This window comes from Leptosomus discolor, chromosome 14 (assembly GCF_034619465.1).
Source record: "Leptosomus discolor isolate bLepDis1 chromosome 14, bLepDis1.hap2, whole genome shotgun sequence".
NCBI classification, from domain to species: Eukaryota; Metazoa; Chordata; class Aves; order Leptosomiformes; family Leptosomidae; genus Leptosomus; species Leptosomus discolor.
The window spans coordinates 6,148,450-6,171,832 of NC_141404.1; the positions used below are offsets into that span (position 1 = coordinate 6,148,450).

General features: G+C 46.6%; 1 protein-coding gene across 1 annotated transcript in view; it reads left to right on the top strand.

The window, feature by feature from the left end:
* MAD1L1 (mitotic arrest deficient 1 like 1) overlaps window positions 1-22,991 on the top strand; it is a 372,012-nt gene extending 349,021 nt beyond the window's left edge. Inside the window, exon 17 of the mRNA XM_086473014.1 lies at window positions 22,833-22,991. Coding sequence (XP_086329140.1) covers window positions 22,833-22,991 — 159 coding nt within the window. The remainder of the gene's footprint in view (window positions 1-22,832) is intronic.
* Window positions 22,992-23,383: the final 392 nt, after the last annotated feature.

Consider the following 23,383-nt stretch of genomic DNA (forward strand, 5'->3'; position numbering starts at 1 on the left):
TATGGGTGGCAAGTCAGCAGGAAGTAAAATTGTCCTGCCCTTAACAAGCTGGCCCCACCTGACCTTGAAGACATTATTTTGTTTCCTGGATGTTTTAAATTAAGTGGTATTTCGACTAAGGTGGTTACATATAAATGGGTTGAGATAGTGCTTGTGCGAGCTGAACATGCCCAGCTGGTGCCTGTTAACCTCCCTGGTGCCACGTCCTGTGTCTACCTCTTTCCTTTGTTCACCAACACAGGTTTCCTCTAGACAGTACATTATCTCCTTGTTTTTCCTCACTCTGCCGCTCTCTGTAGCATGAGAATACAGCCTGCTTTGAGAGGCATGCCATGCACAAAGCTTGGGGTCTTGGGTTTAGTTTGTTTTGGTGGCACATGGGTAAGCAGGACCCAGGGCAAGAGTCTGCAGGAGGGAGCTATACTTGGGAAGAAATGTTTGCACAAATGCTCCGTAGCACGTGCTGCCTACTGTATTTGTTTTGGAACCTTGGGGTCCACAAGACCACATATGGGAACGTTTCTACAGGTTGCAGAAAGAACTAATTTGCCGTTTCTTCTTCGTCACCTGGAAGACCAAATATTGCTCGGATGTTACTGGCATTTTTCTAAAGGCTGCTTTACAGGAAAGCATTCCTAGAAAAATTATCTACTTCATTGTTATTCGAGCCAAAATGTTGGGGCAATCTTACTTTTCTTCCACCGTGCAGCTAATCACTGCATGGGGCTCTTCTTGCAGCTTTAGCAGCTCACTATTGTTAGAGATCAAAAAATAACAATTAGTGGGGTCATCAAATCAGTCCAGCTAGTGAAATCAAAGTCTCAAACACAATCAGAGGTCTACATGTCTCATGAAGGAAAAAGCCACAAGAGCAATGGCATAGCCATGCTCCCATTGCTGCTCTGATCCCATCGGTGATGTTGGTGGGGAAGATTGGATTGCTGCATTCCTCCAGTCTGTCTTCTACACTGAGAGATACTGAACACGTCAATATACAATAGAAACAAGGAGGGCGTGTGTTCAGAAGCACTTCAAGCTCTGGACTAAGTGTTGCTAGAGAGTTTGCTATGAACAAAAATCTAACTGAAATCAATGGCAGGGTATCTGCTATTTAATAGCAAGCCAATACAGCGCAGCACTGAAGGACAGCTTGTTCTCACCTGCCTCTGTGCTGACTGGACAAACTGCTGTAGGCTGATCCAGCTGAGAAGTGTGCACGTGAATTATACCCTCCCGAAGAGAGGCTGAGATCCCACTAGTTAAGCCTACGTCAGAGTGAAAAGGCTGCAACCTCCTGGCTGGTCTGAACCGGGGGAGAGGTGTTTGCAGCCACTTCTGGTGCGTATCAGTTAACAGCGGTGTGGGCAGAAGGGAATAAGGGCTATTCATCTCCCAGATAGATATGGCACTTCAGTGGAAATGGGGTTGAATTTTCTGGCAGATCCTCTCGCTGCCGGCAGCACCTCTGCAACGTCCAGACTGAGCTGGAGCCAGCTCTTTTTCATCCAAGCACTTACCTCACCCAGGCGTTCAGCCGTGTGAGTGATGGCTGTGCTCATCTTTAACGTAGATGTAGGGCTGGGTGTCGAGTACTGTTGAGAGTGAGTTGTGGGCATCTCCCAGACTCCCTTGGTCTGATATTATTGCTGTATTAGGAGAGAAAAAGGATAAAAATCTGCAGCAGCCTTGGAAGAAGGAACAATTGTCCATCGCAACCTGGTTGTTATTGGTCTGAGCATGGAGTCAGCTTAATGCCATCTGGATGACTGCTGCCAGGTCTTTGGGCCAGCCAAGGATGGAGGCCACAGAGACAGGCTGGGTGAGGTGGTGTCCTGGCATCGGTGGCTGCACAGTCCCAACACCATCTCTGTGTGATACCCTGACTTAGAGGGAAGGTGGAGGGTGACAGCAGAGGTGAGGTGGTGCTGCAGCGCTTTGAAGGACACTCCTCTGTAAAGAAAGATTAGAAACAGGCTGGTGACCAGACTGTGTGCGGTGAGATATGACTGCTTCTGCACCAGCAAGTCCATTTTATGGTTGAGGGTCAGTATTCAGTATTGAGGACACATGGAGAAGGTTCAGGTGTCTGAGTTCGCATCCAAGTTAGCTTCAGGTGCAGGCGATGCTTTCAGGACATCTGTTTGCACAGCTGAGCCAATTTCTGGTAAGATGGGCATCGTATTTGCCACCAACCTAGGCAGCCCCTGCTTTGGACCTTGAAAAATTGTCAAGGTTTTGGGTTTTTGCTTCTGTAATGTGTGCTGGCAAGCTGTGGCAGGAGAAGGTGCTTGAATCCAGGCTGAACTAAACTGAATGAATTGATGAGTTGATTTGCTATCCTGTCTCGTACCAGCCATTGAGGTTTTGCAGATCCCACAGCCAAATGAAGGGTCATTGCAATGATGGTAAGGGATAAGCCAGGACACCGTGCTGCCATGGTTAGTATTCAACTGGAGTTGTGCAAGATCAGAACTCTAATCTCTTGTTCACGAGATTCAGCCATTGTAGGTTATCAGCAAATCAAGGTGACCTCTAAAGCAGGGAGGCCATGAGGGACTCTCTGCAGCTCTAAAGACAGAGACCAGCTGCGTTGCACAGTGGAGCTGGTTGTCAGTGTACTTGTCCTGCGACTGGGCATCAGCATATTTGGGAGGTCCAGTAAGTCCATGAGTCTTCAGAGAGGAGAAAGAGGGGAAGTTCTGAGCTCTTTGTAATATAAGTAAAAGTCCTGCTCCTGTTTGTGCTCTGCTGGCTGCTTTCCCCCCTGAGCTGTCCTACCTGGCCCTCTGATGGAGCAGCTACTCTTTCCTTATGAGTAGGAGCTCCTTTTTGACATCTCCCCTTGCAGCCTGGCTGTCATGGCTCTCAGTCTTCTCATCCTGAAATGCCCTTACAATGGTCCTGGATTTTCCTGGGAGAAATTTCCCGTATTTCTCCCCACACTCAACAGGAGTGTCAGCATCCACATGATTTCTTACGGCTCTGAGACTGCCTTCCACTGGGAACCTGCCTGCACCAAAGTCCCTGGCACAGTTTGAGCTGCAGTTTTGTCTGATCCTTTTAAGAGTTGGGAATGGCTGTTTTGATGTCTGATATCTATGAACATGAAAGGCTCCTTTCCCTCTAACTGTACATTGGGCAGGGCAATGCCTGTCTCTCCTAATCAAAAATGTAATCAAAGATCTCACTTCTCGTAAAAAATGTATTAAAAAGAAGAAACGATGCAGCATATTTCTATTGGCTTCGCTGCTGGTTTGCTCCGGTTTGTACTTCTGTGCTGCACCCTTCTGCCTATCACAAAAGAACCCCTACCTCAACTTTACCCATGTCTTGAGAGGTTTAATTGCAAAATGTTGAGCTTTGAGGAAAAAAAAATCATTGTATTTGATTCAAGCAAAATATCGATTGTCCTTGAGTTCATGCACCGCAGATATTGGCAGTGATTTGTCAGCGCAAGCAGTGAGAAGAAAGATCACAGCAAGGAAATAAATATTCCAACTGGAAGGAAAAGAAGCTGAGCCAGGAAAATAGCTGTGCCCCATTGCTCCCTCTCCCACAGCTGCTTCTTAATAAATGGTCTGTTGACCTGATGTTAATGTTTCCAGTTTACAGTAAGCAGCATTTCCCTTAAACAAGATACTGATAAAGTGAAATGAGGGAATAGTGGGGGTGGAGAGCAGATTTGCAAAACATGCCGGAGTGAGAAAGTCGGAACATACCGTGTGTGTCTCAGGAGTGGGAACATGCCTCAGTGTGTGAATAAATATATAATGTATAGACATATGCTCTCTCTTCTCAGAAACGGAGTTTTTTGAGTAGTCCCAGATTGTGCTGCTTTCAGTAGCACAGCAAAGTAAAATTCAGGGCGCTTGCGTGGAGAAAGTCGGAGTTGGTGATTGAGGGGTTGGAGGATGGTGGTTCGGATGGAGCATCCTTGCTCCCCGAAAGGGAGACCGGTCATGGAGAGAAGTCTCAGGCGTTGCTCAAGCCAACATGCAAAGAGCGAGTGATCTGTCTGGAGAGACACAATGCGCTCGGGTTTGCTCATTTTCATCTCGCAGACAAGGGCTAATACTTTGCTAATGGAGATCAGATTTTCACACAAATTCAGTTGAGAAGAAAGAGCCCGGGAAGAGGAATCAGATAAGTGTTAGCACAAAGTTATTTGTTAAATGGATTTTTTATTGTTTTCCAAGAAGCCTGCACAGAGCTGTTGTCCTCTTTTTAATTCCTCTTCTGGCATTTGTTCCCTTTTTCACTGCCTCCACAATTCTCCCATTCAAGTCGAAAAAGCCACCTCAGAACGACCAGTGTAACATTAGCAGAAATTATTAGCAGCAGTGATTTCAATATTCAAATGGACATAATATTTAGTAATAGACTGGGAGTTGTATAAATAGAGTATGAATGCCTGGTAATGAATCATATCAATAATTTTCACATACAGTCTGTGCCTTACATTTCTCAAAGGCCTTTACAAATACCAATTGATTCTCACAGCATGCCTGCTTGGTGGAGGAGTTATTAGTTCTAGTGGAGGGTGAGGATATTGAGATGCAGAGAAATGATGCTGCTTGTGTAGTTCATGCTGGGACCCAAAGTGAGGAATAAAGTCAGCAGCTCCTGACTCCCAGGTCTTAATCGTGGGACTACGCAGCTCTGTATGATTTCTTTGGCAAGGCTGGAAGTGGTGGTCCTCATGGACCCATTGTCTTTGTCAGGCCCCAAAGTCTGGGACTGATGGGATGTGGGTAAAGGCAGCAGTAAATACACAGTGAATGGCAGAACCGGCCTTGATGGTGCTTTAAGCTTATAGTCAGGAGTAGCACCCATGTCCCAAGCAGGTGGGGGCTTGGAAGTTTTTTTGACCTATGGAAACACGGTTTTCCATGCAGAAACGTGGCAGCTAATGCAGACAAACTCCAGAAAGACAAAGGAGGCATCCTGAATCCAGCTGTGCTTTGTAACTCTCACCCACCTTAGTTAAGGAAGGTAATAGCTGAACAGTACCTGAAGTACTGGAAGTCTCTTCAGCGCAGCACCCTGCTCAGCATTCACCACATTACCCATCTCTATTTTACTGTTGCCCTTCTTAATTCTGCAGTAAATTGTTCCAGCCTTCAGTGTCTCTCCTGGTGACCCAGAGATGCAGTCAGTGATGGAGATCTTTTTCAGAGGCAAGAGGCAGGTTACATAGCACATGCCTCAAACAAGGGAAACCTAATTTATCTTTTGCCCTCGTGTTGTTCTGAATTCACCAAGGCTGACTCACTGCCCAGGAGAAGAGGGCACACTCTCAACTTGTATAAAATCATGACATGGTACATCTAGCCTTTTTTTTTTTTTATAAACACATCTTATTTTGACATCTTACTTGCTGTTTTGAGTGACACTGTATACTGAGAAGTTGTCTTTAATCTCGCCACAGTGGCACTTGCCTTTTTATTCTGAGAGGTTACATCATTTCCAAAACCATCAGCGTGTTAAGAGTCCTTTAAAATGGCAGAACAACATGCTCTGCACTGCACTTGTCTGTATTGAATTTCTTCTGCCATAGCATTGCCCAGTGACCCAAATTTCACAGATCCTCCTGGTGCCTCACAGTTCTCCCCATCCCTGACCAGCTTAAGTAATTTTTCAATCTTGTAGTTTTTTCTGTATCCCAAGTTATCAATCATTCGGCTGAAACTATTGATTCTTGTCATCATGTTGATGCTTTCCTCCCCAGACCTCCATGGAGGTTGGCGGGAAACCAAGGATGGAAGGGTCGTCCAAGTTCCTCTGGAGCTGAGAGGCAAAGGAGGGATGGGCAACCCAAAGCAACATCTTTCCAGAGCTTAATTGCTGAGCCCCAACCCCGGTTAAGCAAACTCCCACTGATCTTCATACAAGGACTAGAGGCAGAAGGTAGCAACCCAGGGCCCACAGCACAGTGTCAAATTTTGCACCTTGGACCTGTGGCCTTTGGAAAGAGTGTGTGCATTTCTCAGGAACATCCCACAGAGCCAAATTTTAGCTGTCAAGCTTTAAGGACTGTTTTGACAAGCGTATTGAGCAGCTTCATTGTTTTATCTTCCAGATGAGACTTGGCCACATCTTTTCAATCTTTTTTTTCCCCCTACCTCTTTACCAGCCTGTAGTTCATCATAGAGTTTTACTTTTCATTGCCCAGTTTCTAAGACACATTAATAGTCCTTTTTAATGACCTTTACATGAAGCATTATGGTAGTCTATCTAAATAATATTTGTAGTTTCATTAATTCTTTCAGGGAAGAATGTGTGTTTTAGTGTCAAGAGGACTTTCTTCTACACATAACCTATGCTCTTCCAGCCAGATTATGTTATATTCCTCTAGGCTCTAGCCCAGGTATTTTGTTCCATGAACTGAGTCTAGCATGGTTAGGGAATAGATTCCCCCCCCACCTTCTTAAGAAAAAGAAAGAAAAAGGAAAACATAGCAACGACAGCATGGCAACAGCAGCTGCTGCACAAAAGAAAAATAGGCAAACAGACTTCCGAAACATGCATTCACTGTTAAGCTATTTTTACTGGTTGGTGAGTATGTGGGAGTATTATAACAAAATAAGTGAGAAAATAGCTTACAAATAATTCATAAGAAACTTTAGATGCAAACATATCTTAATGACTTCAGCCTCCTAGCTAGCCCTCATGCTGTATGAATCTCCGCTTGCACAAACATAAAGGTCATCTCTGATCCGCGCTATTTATGTATTGTAAATTTGTCCATCGACATGTATATAAAATTCCATACAAAAAATAATGTCAGTAGAGCATTAAGGTTAAATAACTGGGCACTAAAAAGTAAAGAATTGTACATCTCTGCATAGCGACTCAAGAATAAATCCATCTTATTACGTCCGCCTCTGCCTTTGCACATAAGCAGTAGAGGTTTCCTGGCCGTGTGGATGTGGAAGGGCCCCACAGCCTGGGTGTTTCTGGAGGACTTGCAGGAGCTGTACGTGGCTCCTGGCTCCTCTGCTGACCTGCTGTGTCACCCAGGGCACTTTGCATCACTTCTCTGGGGACATGTTTCCACATTTACCTTTTGTCTGTTTGGAGCACACGGGCAGGAACCTCCAGCACAGAAACACTCACATTTGCATCTTTGGGCAGAGTTCAGCCACGTATGTGCTGAAAAGTGACAAAATAATAAAGAACAGCATATTCTTTGACCAGCCTGAGAAATGTTATGCATCACTATCCCCTCCCCAAGATGCCCTGCTCTCACTGCAGACCAGTGAACTGTGGGAAGTCTTTAACTAAATTCAAAATAATTAATTGAGAACTTGAGAGAAACAGCCTCAAAAGTGTTGAACTTCTTTACAGTTGCAGCCTGATCTGTTGTGCTGTGTGAGCTCTTTTTCTGTTCAGATACGATCCGTGGGAGACTGAAGGCAAACACAGCCTCTTAAGTCTCCTCCACAATCCCGATCTTTTACTGCCGCTGGGAGAAACACAGTTTGGCCCTCTGCAGCCAAAGCTAGATTTATTTGCCTTTAGAAACAACACAAATCTGTTTTCCTGGTTAAATAAAGTCATTTGCAGGGTCCTGTTGTGGGAACGACGTGTGAGCTTGCCCTGAATGGAGCAGTCATGAGGATGAATAGGTTGGTTGTTGGGCTCGAACAGCCCTCTGCACACTGAAGTGTCCTTCCCCAGAGAGGCTGAGCCCTCGCTGGGGCCTGCGCCTGCAGCCGGCGTGGGATGGCTGCAGGTGCCTCTGCATCACTGCAGGTGTTATTGCGAGCGTCCCCTTTGTCCACCATTCCGTGGAGTTTATGATTGGTTTATTGCAAAACGTTACTAGTCCCACATCTTGCAGGTTCCCATCCAGCCCCTTGGTTTGAGATAGTTCTGGTTTCTGCAGCAATGGAGGCAAACAGGACTCGAGCGCCGAGTCCTTTGCGTGGTTCTGCGTTGCCTTGCAGATGTAGGAAGCCCGTTTCTTCTTGTCTCTCAGTCTCAGGTAACACTAGTGCTTCCCTACCCTTCAGAGGTGTGATGAGCAATGACTAGCTAGTGTTTTTAATTCTCCTCATGCTGTAGACTTACTTGTTCTGGAAAGTTTGGCGTGTAACTGCTAGGGAAGAAGGTTGGTGAAGTTCTCCAGAGGACGTCAGGAATGAGAAAGCAGCAGCTAAAGTGATTTGATTCCCTCTGAGGCTTTTTTTTTTTTCAAATTTAGTTGAAAACAAGCAAGTGAAATGCGACGCTTAGAAGCACTTTGTTTGTAAGATTCTTTCTGGTTTTAAATTACTTCGTTTAAACATCTTTGCCTGTGAAACCTCCAAGGAAACTCATCCACTTGTATTCTCATTTGCATCTTCTGTTTTCTGTGTGGTTTTTTACACAAGAAAGAATACAAGTATCTCATGCACATTTGTATATACACAAGTGTAACTTGAATTGTAAAATACAGGCTGGTTAAGCAGGACAGAGGTCAGTGATCTAAAATAAACCTGACAGCTTAGTTAGGACGTGCTTTGTATTGAGGCACTCGTTTGCTGAGGTCTTTTCCTATGGCCTCCTGTAACATCTGAATATAGATTAACACTGTTAATCTACAGCGTATCTACAACGTATTTAAAGCACAAATAGCCTAAATTCGAAGCGTTTGAAGAAATACTTCTTGACTCTTGCTATTTTGTTTGTATTTTTTGCTTGTGAAAACAATTCTCAAGAGCATTGTTAGGTGTATCATAGCAGGAACACCTCTGGGCACGCTGGGGAATTGTGAAAGCAGGTTTCGAGAGCTTTTATTTTCACACCATGTGTCAGTTCTGTAGTGATAAGTGTTTTCTGGAGTACAAACCTGGAGCCCCTTCCCTTGCAGGTCTCACTCCTTGAAATGTAAAAAGTTTTTTTTTCATTTCAGGGGTTTGCTTGCAGTCGGGTTGTGTCACTCTTAGCCAGTGACAGGACTGATCAGCTGCGTGGCAAGCAGCACAAAGGGGAAACTGCTGTTGATCTTAGCAGCTGATGGCATTAAACATGTAGGACCTGTCCAGGACCTATGGCAGAGAGAAAAGCTAATGGCATAGCATGGGAAAAAATGAGGGAGGAACAGATCTTCTGGGCAAATCTGCTTTGGCAGTTGACCTACAATTCAAGACAAGCCCGATATTCTCTACCAGAATTTTTCACCGTACCCTCTGGGCTCTGTGCTGCGTAATTCCCATGTCCTTCAGCAGGTAGGATGAATGCCCCTTGCATGCAGCATCCTGGATCTGCAGGTAAAATCTGCGCACACACACAAGTAGCTTTAAAAGCCCCATTTCATTAGATGCCCTACTAGTGTGTGCTCCTTTCAGCTGGACACAGAGCATCCTGCAGGGCGAGTGAATGTTAGATGACAACTTTATTGCAGCAGTGTCGTAACCACAGAGAGCCCAATTATTTCAAATGGGCCTCAGCCAGCGTGTTCAGATTTGATTAAGAAGTTTTTGAAAGATAAAAAGCATTTAGAGCTAAGGGCTGGCTCCAGCCTCAGTTATTTACATCGAGATGGGGGGGATAAAATCTTTTATTAGTGTCACTGTTTAAATATTTTGGCTCTCTATTCCAATATTGTGGCAAGAAGGAACCATATGTGTTCCTAGAAAGCGAGCCTAGTACAGCCGTTAATCAGGAGAGGATCTATTAATGTAGTAACATTCAGAATAATGAGCAAAACCAGCATGCACTGGAGAAACCACCACATATCTTTAGTCTGTGGTTTTCAAATGTTTGGAAAATGTTATATTCCTCTGTCTTTCTAAAGCTGTTTTTTTGCCAAAGAAGTTTTCTTCTGCTGTTAATTTTAGAAAGGTTAAATCTATTTACAAAAGCAAACATAAGCATGGAGTGATGAAAACCAGGAGGATGCAGGGAGTAACAGGCTCCCAGGTTGCAGAATTCACTGCAAGAGCTGATCTGGCAGGGAAACTTGTAGGCACGTCCTTTCCCTTCCTTAATGTTATGTGGAGTGGGGGACATGGTTGGAGACAATATGAAGCCCAAGCTCTTTGAGTTGGCCTTTGCTGTGCAACTCCCCACCACCACCTTTCTCCAGAAGGCCACGGACAGCATATGTGTATGTCTGTAGATCGCTGTTGGGCTTTGGGGAAGATTGCCCAAAGACTTGGCACCGGAAAAGGGCAAATTTTAAAGAGCTTCAGAGTGGGAGAGATTGCTGGTTGAGCAGCTTGGTTGCCTCAAGGTCATTGCTAATTAGCGGCATCTTGCCTAAAGAAGTGAACATTACATTTTCATTCTGCAATGAATGAAAACGAATCATGCTGTCTCCCCTTTGCATCCCATGCTACTGCCTGCTTTGCTGTGGCATCTGGAGCAAGCTGCACAAGGGAAGGGAAGAAAGCGCTCTTAAAGGATGTGGAAGGATGCTGAAGTGGTAGCGGAGCTCAGATGAGAGAGGCTGGAGCATGACAGCTGTTACTGGATCATGCAAAAAGCCTGCCAGCAAAAATGCATCAATTTGTGTGATATCCGGGTGTCTTGTCTTCTGTTTTCATAATTGCATACATGGTGTCTGCATAAATCTTTTCCCCCCCATGCACCTCCAGCGAAAGGAGCTGACTGGCGGATGGCAGCACATCAGTGGGAGAACACCAGCAGGAAGAGACAACCAGTCAGATGTGTGTCAGATGGGGAGGGCCAGGGCCTGAGGCAGATTCCTCGGAGGTTGCTCGAACATGGTGCATTCACTAAATAGAAAACCTCTCCTTTTCCCTACGGGAAGAGGAGCATGTTCATCCAGACATGAGAACCAGCAGTGCTGTCTTGCCATGTTCTTCGGGAGGTTAGTGCCAAATGACAGCACAGGCAGCAACAGCAGAAGCTTTCAGCAAATGCGTCATAGCCCAAAGGTCTGAGTGTCCCCTCAAGGGACAGTGGAATTCCTTTTCCTTTTTCACTGAATACTGAAATTTGCCTATTTATTCAGTCCTTAGCTGCAACCTTTTTCTCTTCAGCTGTGGGCTTCCTTCTTAAGGTGAGATCAGATCTACTCAAGGAGAGAGGGGTCTTGGGACTCTCTGTTTCACACTGGGTTTACCATTAAAAGCCCATTTCGTGAAAGCAGAATATACCCAACCAGCACAGGCCAGTTGACTGTTTTCCTTACTATCTTGGTCTTCAGGTTTTCCTGCCCGTGGACTACCAGTCTGGTTGAGTAACTCCACAAATAACAGCTACTAGTAACCACCAGCTCCATGCACTCAAAAGTCTTCAAGCTGAGAAATAAATGGTGAAATTTTTTTAAGTAATGACATCATTTCTCCCAGTATAAATCTTGACTTGTGGCTATAGATGCAGCCTGAGAAATATGATTCCCCACAGGGAGTTCCTGAGATTTAAGGGTTAAAACTCACTCCTGAAGACAGAAGGAAAACATTTTGCATGTTCAAAATCAGCTTTCCTTCTTTGACTTTCTGGGTAGTGACAACTCATGCTCACTTTGGTCCTGTTGACAGTCGTGCTGATGACAGCGATTTCAAATGAAGAAAAACGAAGAAAATGTGAGCCAGCAAAAAAGTAAGGGCAATAAAAAATGCCTTCCTCAACTCACGCAAAGATTGTGAAATTTGGTTATTGATGTTGCAACAGCAACTAATGTCAGTTCCAAAGCCAGCACTTAAATTCCGCTTTGGTAGATCATAACATAAGCGAGTCACCCAGTCCCATAGGAAGAGGTAATTATTGACCAGTTCTTCTCGCACCTAGTTGGGCGGTGGCTTTGGTCTCCGTAGCACTGACTGTAATGCAGAGCACTGGCTCTGTGCAGAGGTGACTAATATGTGTCACCAATTTCCTTGATGTAAGGCTTACACCTGCAGTTTAGCCCAGGGTGCCAGACTATGACAAACAAGAGCTAGAAGAGGGTAATGAATAAACATAGTGAGAATTTCAGCTGTAATCTGCCATCAGGTCCATCTGTTTCTCCTTCCTCCACAAGCCTTGCAAACTCAATGAGCCAGGAACGGGCATGCTCCATATACCGTCCCATCCTTCAGCCACGTATTGAAGGTCTAATTGTCTGCTTGTCATTAAGTTTATCACTTACGGTCTCTTGAGCCATTATTGGTCACAGGATCTTCTTGTTCAGTTCTTTAGCTTTCTGTCCGCCCTGCTTATGACAAGACTTCCAGAAGGATACCAAAAAGATGAGGAGGATAAACATATTAATCACACGCTGGTGTCTGCTGTATCACAGAGTAGCAGTCTCTCCAGTGAGACCTGCCTCGCAGGCATGTGTAATCTGCTCATTTAACCATTCCCAGCCTTCTGCACTCACCCTCCATGTCTTGCAAAACTAGATGCCCAGCTCCCAAACGAGGGGGTTCTTTTCCAGTTGGCAGCTGATGAGTCCTGAAATCTGCAGGACCTATTTGCACCCTGTGTCACATGCAGGCCGTTGGGGTGAGTCTTGGGGTTTCCTGCTTATTTGCTCTAATCCAGAGAAGGGAAAGCAGAGGCCCCTGGCAGGAGCATGATGCAGAAGCAGCTAGGCAGAGGAACAGCGAGTGCCTGGTGTGACTCAGTGGGTGGTGAAGGCTCCAGCAAGTTCTGCCTGTTGTGAGCGGTGGTTTGCTCTGGGGAGCAGATGCCTATCTCCCAGGCAACGCGGCAGCTTGCAAAAAGTTGCCATCCAAATTCACCGTGGTTCCAGCCATCTCTCATCCAGGCAGGGTTTTGCAAACTTAGCTGCTCATGTTCTCTTACAGACCTCATGCTCACAGCTGTAGTTCACAAGTGGAGTATCTCCCCGCTTTGGGAATGAGGCCATCTTAACTAAAGCCCACACAGATGATTTTTTTTTGCATTTCTCCCATAGGTGCTTCCTTCTCATGTTCCAGAAAGTCCATGTTCTTGGTTCTCTGCTCCTCTGTTGCTTCCAGCTCTCCTCCCAGCAAGGGAGATAGAGCAGAATGCAATAAACAACTAGTCTGGTTAATGAGATTAGTTCCCTGTCTAAATGAGGGATTCTTGCGTGCCAGGTTCGTTTGCCAGTCCCTGCTATCTCCCTCAAGTTGTCTGTCTGCTTCTGGCTCTCCTGGGAGAGAGGTTTGGGACCTGGTTTGAGTTGCACCTACTTTTCTCTTTGTGCCAAGCCACCATGTTCTTTGGGGCCAGGTGCAGAGCAGAAACTGCTTCTGGATGGCAGGGCTGGAGAGCTATGTGAGGCTGCGATTTGGCTGGGAAAACAGAACTTAAATAACACCCGGTCCCTAGCATTGTAAGCTACAACTGCAGAGTCATTTCAGAAAAAGTAACAGGAGATTTTTCTCTCCCTAATTTATGTCTCTCCTGCATATGGCTTCTATGGAGTCGCTAATGTTACAGACAGATGGGTTGGCATTTTACTAGACAGAACACATGGGCTAGATGTTGTTAATGCTTGTTAGCTACTCACTCTGCAGCTTGACCAGTCCAATACGGTCACCTCGCAGATGGTTGGAAAGCTGCAGCCTGGGTGCTGGAGCGGTCCAGCTCTGCAGCACGTGGTTGTGACAGCAGTTGGGATAATATGTGTTTGGCTGCTTTTTCTGAAGGGCTTCGTTGGAGGTCAGAGATATCTGTGGCTGAGGGATCAGCACAGCTTCCGTGTATGTCCAGGAAAGATACTGATTTGTAAAGATCCTGAGCCTTTTATTGAGGTATTGGCTTTAAAGGCTTAATTTCATAGTGTGGATTTTTGTAGGATAAGGTTGGGAAAATTCTGTGAACCCTGTGCTTTGCTGTCATCTACACTCCTTCATCATTGATGTTTCTAAACCTATTTGGCCGATGAACACTATTTAGCGTCCTGAGGCCTGTTAAAAAGTTATAATATAAGATCTCAAGCTCTGACTTACAACCTACTGCCAGTGATAGTTTAGAGTGGACATCCCATGCAATTTTCCTTCTTCTCTGTGAGTCAAATAGTTGGCTGTGATTTACTCTGACCAGTCTTGTATTCAGCTGCACCATTTCTAAGTACCACCTCAACAAACCTCCACAGGGTGAATCTCCTTGGTAGTTGGTTTGGAGAACCCCATCAGAACCTGTGGATGCAAAAGTAGATGCTGCGGGTGAATCATTTATGTTACCATCTTCCCTCTCTGACAATACTGATGTTCAATTTACAGCGTAATGGTGGGAGACTGTATGCATTCTATAGATGAGACAGGGAGTTTTAGTTTCAATACTTGTCCTTTAAAACTCTCAAAGCACTTTTGGAAAATGCATGAGTATTAATCCACACTGAGCAGTAGTTCTTCAAACCTATGATTTAAATTGGATATATTTGTCTCTGTCTGTCCTGAACTGTTGAGTAACATTAGTGCACCCTGATAATAGCTGTCACATTTTACCCTGGGGGTTGCTCCTCAGTGATAGGTGAAATCACAGCAGTTCAAAGACTTGTCTTCCAGGATGAAAAGCTCTATAGGAATATTCAGATATAAAATAGTAATAGTATGAATCAAAAACTATGCTTCCTTTATTTTAAAGCCTTTGATCTTATTTTTATGGCATCACATTTGACAGTCTAAAGGGCATTAACCTGTAGGAGAAACCTTTTGAGAGAAGATGCTGACTTGCCCTCCACTGCGCCGAGCACCGTCCCCCAGGATTAGCACCACCTGGTTTTCCCCATCGAGAGGGGTGCAGCCACTTCAACGCATGTCCCTGCTCTTTTCCACGTGTTTCATTTTTCACATCAGGCGCAGGAGAGCTCGCACAGATCAAAACATGTAGCTGTAGGGAGAAACTCACTGCTATGCGGTACGCCCCGCTCTGTTTCTTTGCTGCTGTGCTGGTGCAGCATCCAGGACCCAACACTTCTGTCACTCATGTGCATCGTGCCGGGGTCGTGTTGCTGATTAAGATGGAAGTATACGAGCTGACCTCTTGCACAGAAGACATTCTGGGGTTGTGGTTCATCTCAATGTTGAATAATAAGAAAGAGAAAGGAAATGTTTGCTATAAATCTCAGTGCACACAGAGCTGTTTCTCACTTATCCCACCCCAGCTTTCAATTTTCTTCTTGGCATTGCCAGGCACTTGCTTTTCTTTGCTCAGCAGCTAAAAGCAGCTTTTTCATTACATTTCCTGGAAGGCCTTTTACAGGCATCCATCTCTCTCTGCCTCATAAATTCACTTTATATAGCAAGCTGGTGACACGGAGGTCAGAGGTCTTGGCAAGAAGCAATTATTATAAAGAAGTACTCTTCCTCTTTTGGGTTACAAAGAGGATATTGAAGGGGGGAAAACTTGACTGCAGACAAGGAATGGTCATTTATGAAAAGTAGGTGACTTGATTGATGAAGAGCTGCACATCCTGTGAGAGCTACCTTGGGCAGGCATCCTGTCAGGCCAGCTGAAACCTGCCTGTTACCACGAAAAAAAGAAGGAGGAAACGAGTAAACAGTTTGCTAAATAACCTCATAAATATTTCCAGCCGTAAGCACATCTTGTGGTACAATTTGGGGTTTTTTGGTTTTTTTTTTAATATTTCTCTAATTTTAAATGAACAGCTCTAATTAAAGTGATTTAGTGGCTACCTGGGGACCTGGTATTTGAGCAGTGCATGATGCTTAGGAGAGATTGATTGGTGAGGCGTAACTCAATTGGGGGATTTTGATAATGATATCATCACCCGAGAGAGCCAAGTTTGAGCAATTAAATCTCAAAACCTCATGTTTGGGTTGTTATAACTTCAGCAGGCAGTTTCCACATGTGCATACACACACACTCACACATGCTTTACCTGGGTATTTGCTGGGCACTCCAGGCTTTTGACTCAGTCTGTGCTTGGTGGGCTCCCCCTCTGTGTGTATGCACCTGTCCAGAGTGACCCATAGTGGTGATTTATCAGCTTTGCAGACCCAGGGAGAGGGTGCCAGCCCGCTCGGCATCAGTGCTTCCCACCACAACATCTGCACGTGGACAACGCGGCCTTTGACATTTAGAAAAATCTTGGCATCCAAAGCAAGAGGCAGAAACAAAAGGATTTTCTCATTTAAAGGTCACAGATGGCAGCTTCTTAAAAGATGTTTTCAAATAGGTTTGTTGGGCTGTGACAGAGTTTATGTGTATTAATGGGTCCCGAGGTAGGCAGTGGGCGCTGCGGGGAAGGCGTCAGAGAGAGGCGATGGGCCATCAAGACCACCAATGTGCCCAAGGCGCTTGGGGCAGAGGTTCTGTGGCACACACGGTGATAGTGCTGCGGAGGTTTTGGGGGGTGATCAGATGGCACGGCTGATCCCGGGAACCTCTGCTGATGGGGGAAGGCATTGGAAGGGGGAGTGACTGTGCCATGTGAGGAGGAGGTCTGAGGGATTCAAATGGTGACGGCGAATTGCCAAAGGGATCGATCTGGTGGGGAGATGTGCATCACCCACATTGGAGCAGGCAGCACAGGGGGGTAGGGAACACCACAAGGACAAGGGCAATGGCAGTAAGAACTGGGGCAGAGGGAGGAGAATGCGACCACAATATGGCCCATAAAGCCAGAGGAGCCTGTGGACGTGAACGGAGCAGGGAGAAGTTCTGTGTGGAGTCTCAGATGTGAAGCCGTGGTGCCCCTTCCCTCAGCACGCACGGGGCTGTTTGCCATGTATATTCAGAGCAGTTGTGCGTAGGGACGCAGCACAGGCAGTGATTTATGGCAGGAGCGTAGCAGATGAGATGGTGCCTCCATGATACATTCACTGGGTAAATGTCACTGGGCAATGATTCACTTGCTCGTTTTGACCCCTAATACATCTTAGCCTTGAAAAGTACCGTCTACCATAGAGCATGGCCAAGCAGCATCTGCAAAGCAGAGGCTTGTGACTGTGCCAAGGGGTGGAAAGCCGCTCTGGCAGCCCTGCCAAAGTCCTAGACTTCATCCTTCCTCACACTGCGGAGGTGTTTGAACTGGGGTTCCCAAGCTGAGACACAACTCTCTTGCCTGCTGTGCCTGGCACAAAGCTCCACCATCGCTGTTGTCAGCTCGCCAAAACCCATTCAGGAACTGTACCTCTGGCACTTGGGGGGGTGTGTTTGAAGATGCAGGAGCACGTGTACTGCATGGATCGCATCCCCAGAGGCAGTTGTGCTTTCTCACTGTGGAAATTGGAGGTAGAATATCCACACTTTATGCTGAAATCTCAAGTTGTATTGAATGCTGAAGCCCTTTTCTCCCTTTTCCTGCATTTCTACCCCATGTTTTCTCATGATACCACATCCCCGTGTTAGCCTTCTCCTTGGGGATGCAACCACCCTCTTTTCAATCTTATTCCAGAATCCAAAGGTCTACAGGACATTGGGTCTTACACTCAAGCAGTATTTTTCAAGAACTATCCTTTGCGTGATTAAAGTCACACTGCATGCTGGTTTATAGCTGATGGCACTTTTGGAACCAGAGTGGGGGCATCCGTTGTTTTTAGCTACCGAAGTATGTCAGAGAGAAAAGGAAAAGGGCATACAAGAAACAAAAAACTGGTGTATCTGCACTTTGGTCACAACAACCCCACGCAGCACTACAGGCTTGGGGATGAGTGGCTGGAAAGCTGCCCAGCAGAAAAGGACCTGGGGGTGCTGGTCGACAGCCAGCTGAACATGAGCCAGCAGTGTGCCCAGGTGGCCAAGGTGGCCAACAGCATCCTGGCCTGTATCAGCAATGGTGTGGCCAGCAGGAGCAGGGAGGTGATTGTGCCCCTGTACTTGGCACTGGTGAGGCCGCCCCTCGAATCCTGTGGGCAGTTTTGGGCCCCTCACTGCAAGAAGGACATTGAGGTGCTGGAGCGTGTCCAGAGAAGGGCAGTGAAGCTGGTGAAGGGTTTGGAGAACAGGTCTGATGGGGAGCAGCTGAGGGAACTGGGGCTGTTTAGCCTGGAGAAGAGGAGGCTGAGGGGAGACCTTATCGCTCTCTACAGCTGCCTGAAAGGAGGTTGTAGTGAGGTGGGGGCCGGTCTCTTCTCGCAAGTAACAAGGGATCGGACAAGAGGAAATGGCCTCGGGTTGCACCAGGGAAGGTTTAGATTGGACATGAGGAAAAATTTCTTCACTGAAAGAGTGGTCAAACATTGGAACAGGCTGCCCAGGGAGATAGTGGAGGCACCATCCCTGGAGGTGTTAAAAAAAACTTTGGGACATGGTTTAGTGGGCATGGTGGTATTAGGTCAACGGTTGGACTAGATGATCTCAGAGGTCTGTTCCAAGCTGATGATTCCATGATTCTATGATTCTGAACCACATGTTAGCTCGTGTAAATGACCACAATGACCAGAGGAGACACTGTCACACTTCTGACATAGCTACCTCTGAGCTGGTGGAACAAGCAGAGAAGTAAATGCTGGGACTTGGCTTTCAGGGAGGGTTTCTGTGCAACAGCAGCTCGGGGAAAAGAGCCATCTGAGTAGAATCAGTGCAGTCAGATACCCTGTATATGTTACGTTGAAGCGACAATTGAGAGCGCCTCCTTTATGGTCCTTATTTGTGGCATTACCAGCCCAGTTCGGCCAGCTGCAGGTCCACCCCCAGCAGGGACATTTGGGAGTGCCTATTGCTCTTCCACATTTTCTGTGTTGTCTGCTGCTTGCTGAGATGGTCCCTGTTGGAGAGGAGAACTCACCTTTCTACCATGCTGGTCATTATTTGTGAGACTTTTATATGTATATCTAAACTATAAAGCCTTGAATAATTTACCAATTTCCAGGGTTAAGAGGAAGATTTACGATGTTTCCTTCTGGCAGGCGGCAGCTGATCTTGATTCTCATGGAAAAACAATTGTACTAATGGCTCCTTTCTCCAAGCAGATCCAGGAGCAGCTACTGCAAGTTTATGTCGCCATGTGGTAAACAGACCCGTCGTCTTGCGTTTTACAATATAGTGAAATCTGCTGCTGATCTGATTGCTCTATGGGGTAGTACAGCCTGCGAGGAGAAAAACAGGGTGTCGCCCTTCAAATCCATGCTGGGAGTTGCATCCCCCCCACCAGCAGAACCGAGCATGCAGGAACATGGGGCAAAGATTGATTTCCACTGCTTTTCTAGAAAAGGTCCCCATAGGCCTTAAATCAGACTGAACCGGCAACGGAGCTCTGCGAAAGCTGGAATCTTTCCTTTTGCAAGTATTTGAGATCTGAATAAAACATAACCTAGACCTGAATCTCAGTAGTTTAGTGAGCCAGGCAGATTTTTTCTATGAATTAGAAGAAACCAGTATAGGTCTGTGCACAGGGTACCTGTGAGATGATATTCTCATAGTACTTAGCTTTAGCATCCTGGGCTGCTCTGCGCTCAGGGAAGCTGGGGGCACGGGAGGAATATTTATTTCTCTAGTGAAGCTCTGCACTTGGCTGGCTCAGTCAGCACAGTGGGGAAAGGGGGCGTGAAGCGTGATGGTGGTCCCCAAAGTCTCCTCTTGCACTGACTCCTCTATGCATTGACTGCAGGGCGGATGGGAGTACTCACAGGCTCAGCTTTTCCTTTGATCCCATGTATTCAGTTTGACTCTAAATTTTGATGCTTTTTCTTTCACACTGCTCTTTAAAAGCAACAACACACTGTAGTGATGTAGCTCTGAGTCAGACGTGTCAATAACGTTGGGCGCAGAGCAGTTAGGGCTGGGTCTGAATATGCTCTGGTCTCTCTTGCCCTGTTCCCACCCACAGACTGTCCCCGTGGATCAGTAACACTTGTTCAGGTTCCTCAGCTTCACATTTTCTTCCGAGATGGGCTTGGGTGCCTTTTGGCTTCCTCTAAACTTAGAATGCCCGGGGATGCATCACCGGAGTGAACGGCGATTGTGTTACATGGACTGTGTCATGTGAATAGTGCTGGCACCTGCAAGTTCTCATTAGCAGGGGTTGTGTCCAGGAGGTTTTCTTTGAGGGTTGAAACTTTTTTTTAATTTAAAAAAAAGATTAAAAATTAGTGGAGGGAGTCCTAGCTATGAACTGTGAAGAGTAGGACTCGAGCGCCCTTACAGCTTTGAACCGCTGTAAATTTCATCTTTGAATCTTTCCTAAATCCAGTTCTCACAGCTGGAGTCGCAGGTATGCTCCGCATTGATCCAAAGCAGTGTGAAACAACCAGAGCCTGCAGTGTTCATTCAGCAGAGCATCCCCTCCTGTGTCCTCCTCCTCCTCGCTCCCGCACAGCCCTGCGCATCCCCCTCCCTTCTCGTGATCTCCCGCTCGCTCCTGCTCCCACGCCACCCACCTCAGCGCTTCCCACTCTGCCTGCGCCTCGCTGGGTGCACCAGGCAGGGTGCAGACTGGTGTTTGAAAAGAAATCCTGTGAATTAGTGGGAACATATTGCTATTATTTCGTATAATCACTTTATTTGTAAAGCACATGCTGCAAAGGTACTCCTGCTGTTGAAATCAAAGCAACAAATCTATCTGTATATCCCAGTCTATACTACGTTATGAACAGATAGGAGAAGAAAAAAAAAGCAATAAAAATAAATAATAAGAAAGGTAAAAATTTTAAAACACTGGCAGAAAAAAAAAAGTTTCTCAATTTTTTTAAAAGCAGTGTGAGCTTGTGAACTGAACTGCAAGTGCATCCGTCCTCAAAGTTATAGGGTGTAAACATCTCCTGGCAGAGGAAGAATTGCCTTTTTTCCAAGTGGCTGCCTTCTAGCCTTGCTCCTGTTACAGAAGAGATCGTAAGAAACCTGGATGAGATGTCTGGGGTTTGAGAGCTTTTGGGGGTTTTTGGATTTTTTTGAGGTTTTGGGGAGATGGAGGCTCTGGGGGGAAGGATGGTGCCTCCCTTGACCATCCGACAACCGAGAATAACCACAGTCCCGTTGAACTCAATGGGAAATAACAGCCTTCTCAGAAGCATGTATTTGTTCACATAACTTTCTCTGAACATTATTCTTCTGCCTCTGGTGATGGAGGAAACTTCAGTTATGAAGAATAGTAGAGAGAAATTACCATTAATCTCACAAAAAAAAAAATTATTCAAATGTAGCCTTCACCCACGACACCAGTGAGCTCAAAGTAGAGGGGAAATTTAAAACATTTATGTTACTCCATTTCCAAGATCATAAAACACAAGCAAATGGTCTGGCACTGGATGCTAAATTTCTTAAGGAACTTGCTTTAATTAATTAAACTAGTAAACCAATTAATGGATTTACTTGTAAATTCTTAGAAAATGAATTCTGTGCCCAAAGAGTGTTTTAAATCTGCGAAGGAGGCAGTGTGTATTTCACACAGAGCTTGAATTCCTATTTTAGATGAACTCAGTTCCACACTGACTTTGGAGACACAAGCGATGCGTTCATAATACTCGGACCTTCCTCCAAAACCCGTGCTTCCCATCAGCCAAATCCGGGGGGGATTTGCAAAGCAAAGCCTGTGCTGCTTTCCCAGCACCCAGCCCCTGTACCAGCTCCTAGCTGTGCTGCAGCCTCGCATCGCGCCTCCGGCTTTACATGGATTGCGGGTACGTGTCCCTCCCTGTGCCTCCAACTGGCTTCTTCACCTGCCATCTCGGCCCCCTTCCTACTCTGCCTCTTTAGCCTGAGCCAGTAGTACAGCAGATGCGCAGAAAGCAAGTCAGGTAGCTCCAGTAAGCAGCGGATTAAAGCACTGAATACCCTTTGGAGTACAGACCGAAGTGGAGGAGATTTAAACGAAAGCTAATTTACTTTTTCCACGGTGAAACCTTGTTTAGATTCCCTGCCTGGCTCGGGGGTGATGGGGGCACCCTCGGTAGCTTGTGCTCCTCGCAATCCAAAGTGACACGTACACAGAAAGTTCATAATCGAATGTGTCCAGGCTCCTGAGAACACGAAATCAGAAACAAGCAGGTTCCCCGGGGCTCTTGATGGTTATCGCTTCCCTTCTGTCCTAGCAGGTAAAGCCGTGCTTTTCCCTTCACGGGGCAGTCCGCTCTGGCTCTGGGCATCCTTTGATTTGGGAGGGGGGGTCTGCCCCGCTCCTGCACACCCCAGGAGGATGCCGGCTTCGCCCGGCACCGCCCGCGCTGCCCCGCCTCGGCTCCAAGGGGAAGCAGAGCTGCAGAGCAATTAGGAATGGGAGCATTTTGAAGAGGAAAATGGCAGGGGAAAAAAATTAGCATTTGCGCTGTGATGTTTTTGCTGTTTATTAATAAACAAGCCACTCCAGGGGCAGGAGAGGCTTCAAGCATTCCTTATTTCTCTCGCATTTAGCTTTTTTTTTTTGCTTGTTTTATAGGTTACAGGAGATTTGTAATGTCTTCCCACATGTTGAGTTTCCTTATTTTCATGAGAGCATCTATGGAATAATTCCTCTGGAGCTCTCGGCGATGCGCTGCCGGGCTGATTTAAACATCCAGAAACACTTTAGGGATGCGGGGTGGATCAGCAGCTCCTTGTGAAAGAGTCGTGTTAATTAGGAACAGGTCTGCTTCCTCCTACAGAAGGAGAATGACTTCAGGGATAAGTGATTTCACAGAGAGAAAGCCCTTGCACGTAGCTCCTGCCAGCTGAGACCTGGTTGGTGATGGTGACATTGACCCTGACGTGGGCACCCCGGTTCTGTACCAGCAGCACAGCTTGGCCCCTGTGGAGCCTCCTTCCAGGATGGTCGAAGCCCTCGTCTCCCCACCGCCCCATTTGTCACTGGGGGAGGCTCACGCAGGGGTCCTGTGTGGGGACGCTGGAACGGCACAACTCAATAACAGCCCGATGGCCCCCTGTGTCGCAGGAGATAACGTGTCCTTGATTGCAGGCAGATCCGTGCCGAAGGAGGCTTCAGGGCCACGCCGCTGGCTCTCCCCTGCCTCGCAGGAGGTGAATTAAAACCCTGCTGTATTAATGGGCTTGTTCTTCTTTCCCCTCAGGCCTCCAGCTCCTCCGGTGGAAAAATGCAGCTTCTGGAAACGGAGTTCTCGCGAACCATCCGGGAGCTCATCGAACTCCACCTGCTCCGCCAGGACAGCATCCCAGCCTTCCTCAGCGCCCTCACCCTCGACCTCTTCAGTCGCCAGACCATCGCTTAGCATCCCCCTGCCAGCCACCAGCCAGGTGTGGAGCACTCCTGGGCGGGACACTTGAGGTAGCGAGGACAAATTCTCCCCTCCCACCCTTAATTTGTGGCACTGGGTTCCATCTGTTTTGCAGGGAATTCCCTCTTCCCCCTTCTTTCATGCTGATTCCCAAACCGCACCAGTTCCTCTGAAAAGCATCATTTCCCTCCTGTGGGAGGGGAAGTGTAGCTCCATCCCAGGTCTCTCCTGTGCCAAGGCCCAAGCCCTGCCTTTGAACTGGGAAATGTGTTCGTCACTGCCCAGGCTGTCTCAGCATCTCTCTGGGAATATGGTAGGAACTGCTGGTTTGAGGAGCTACAGCATCACCGTTCGCAGCTTTTCCCAAAAGGATCCCCCATATCTGG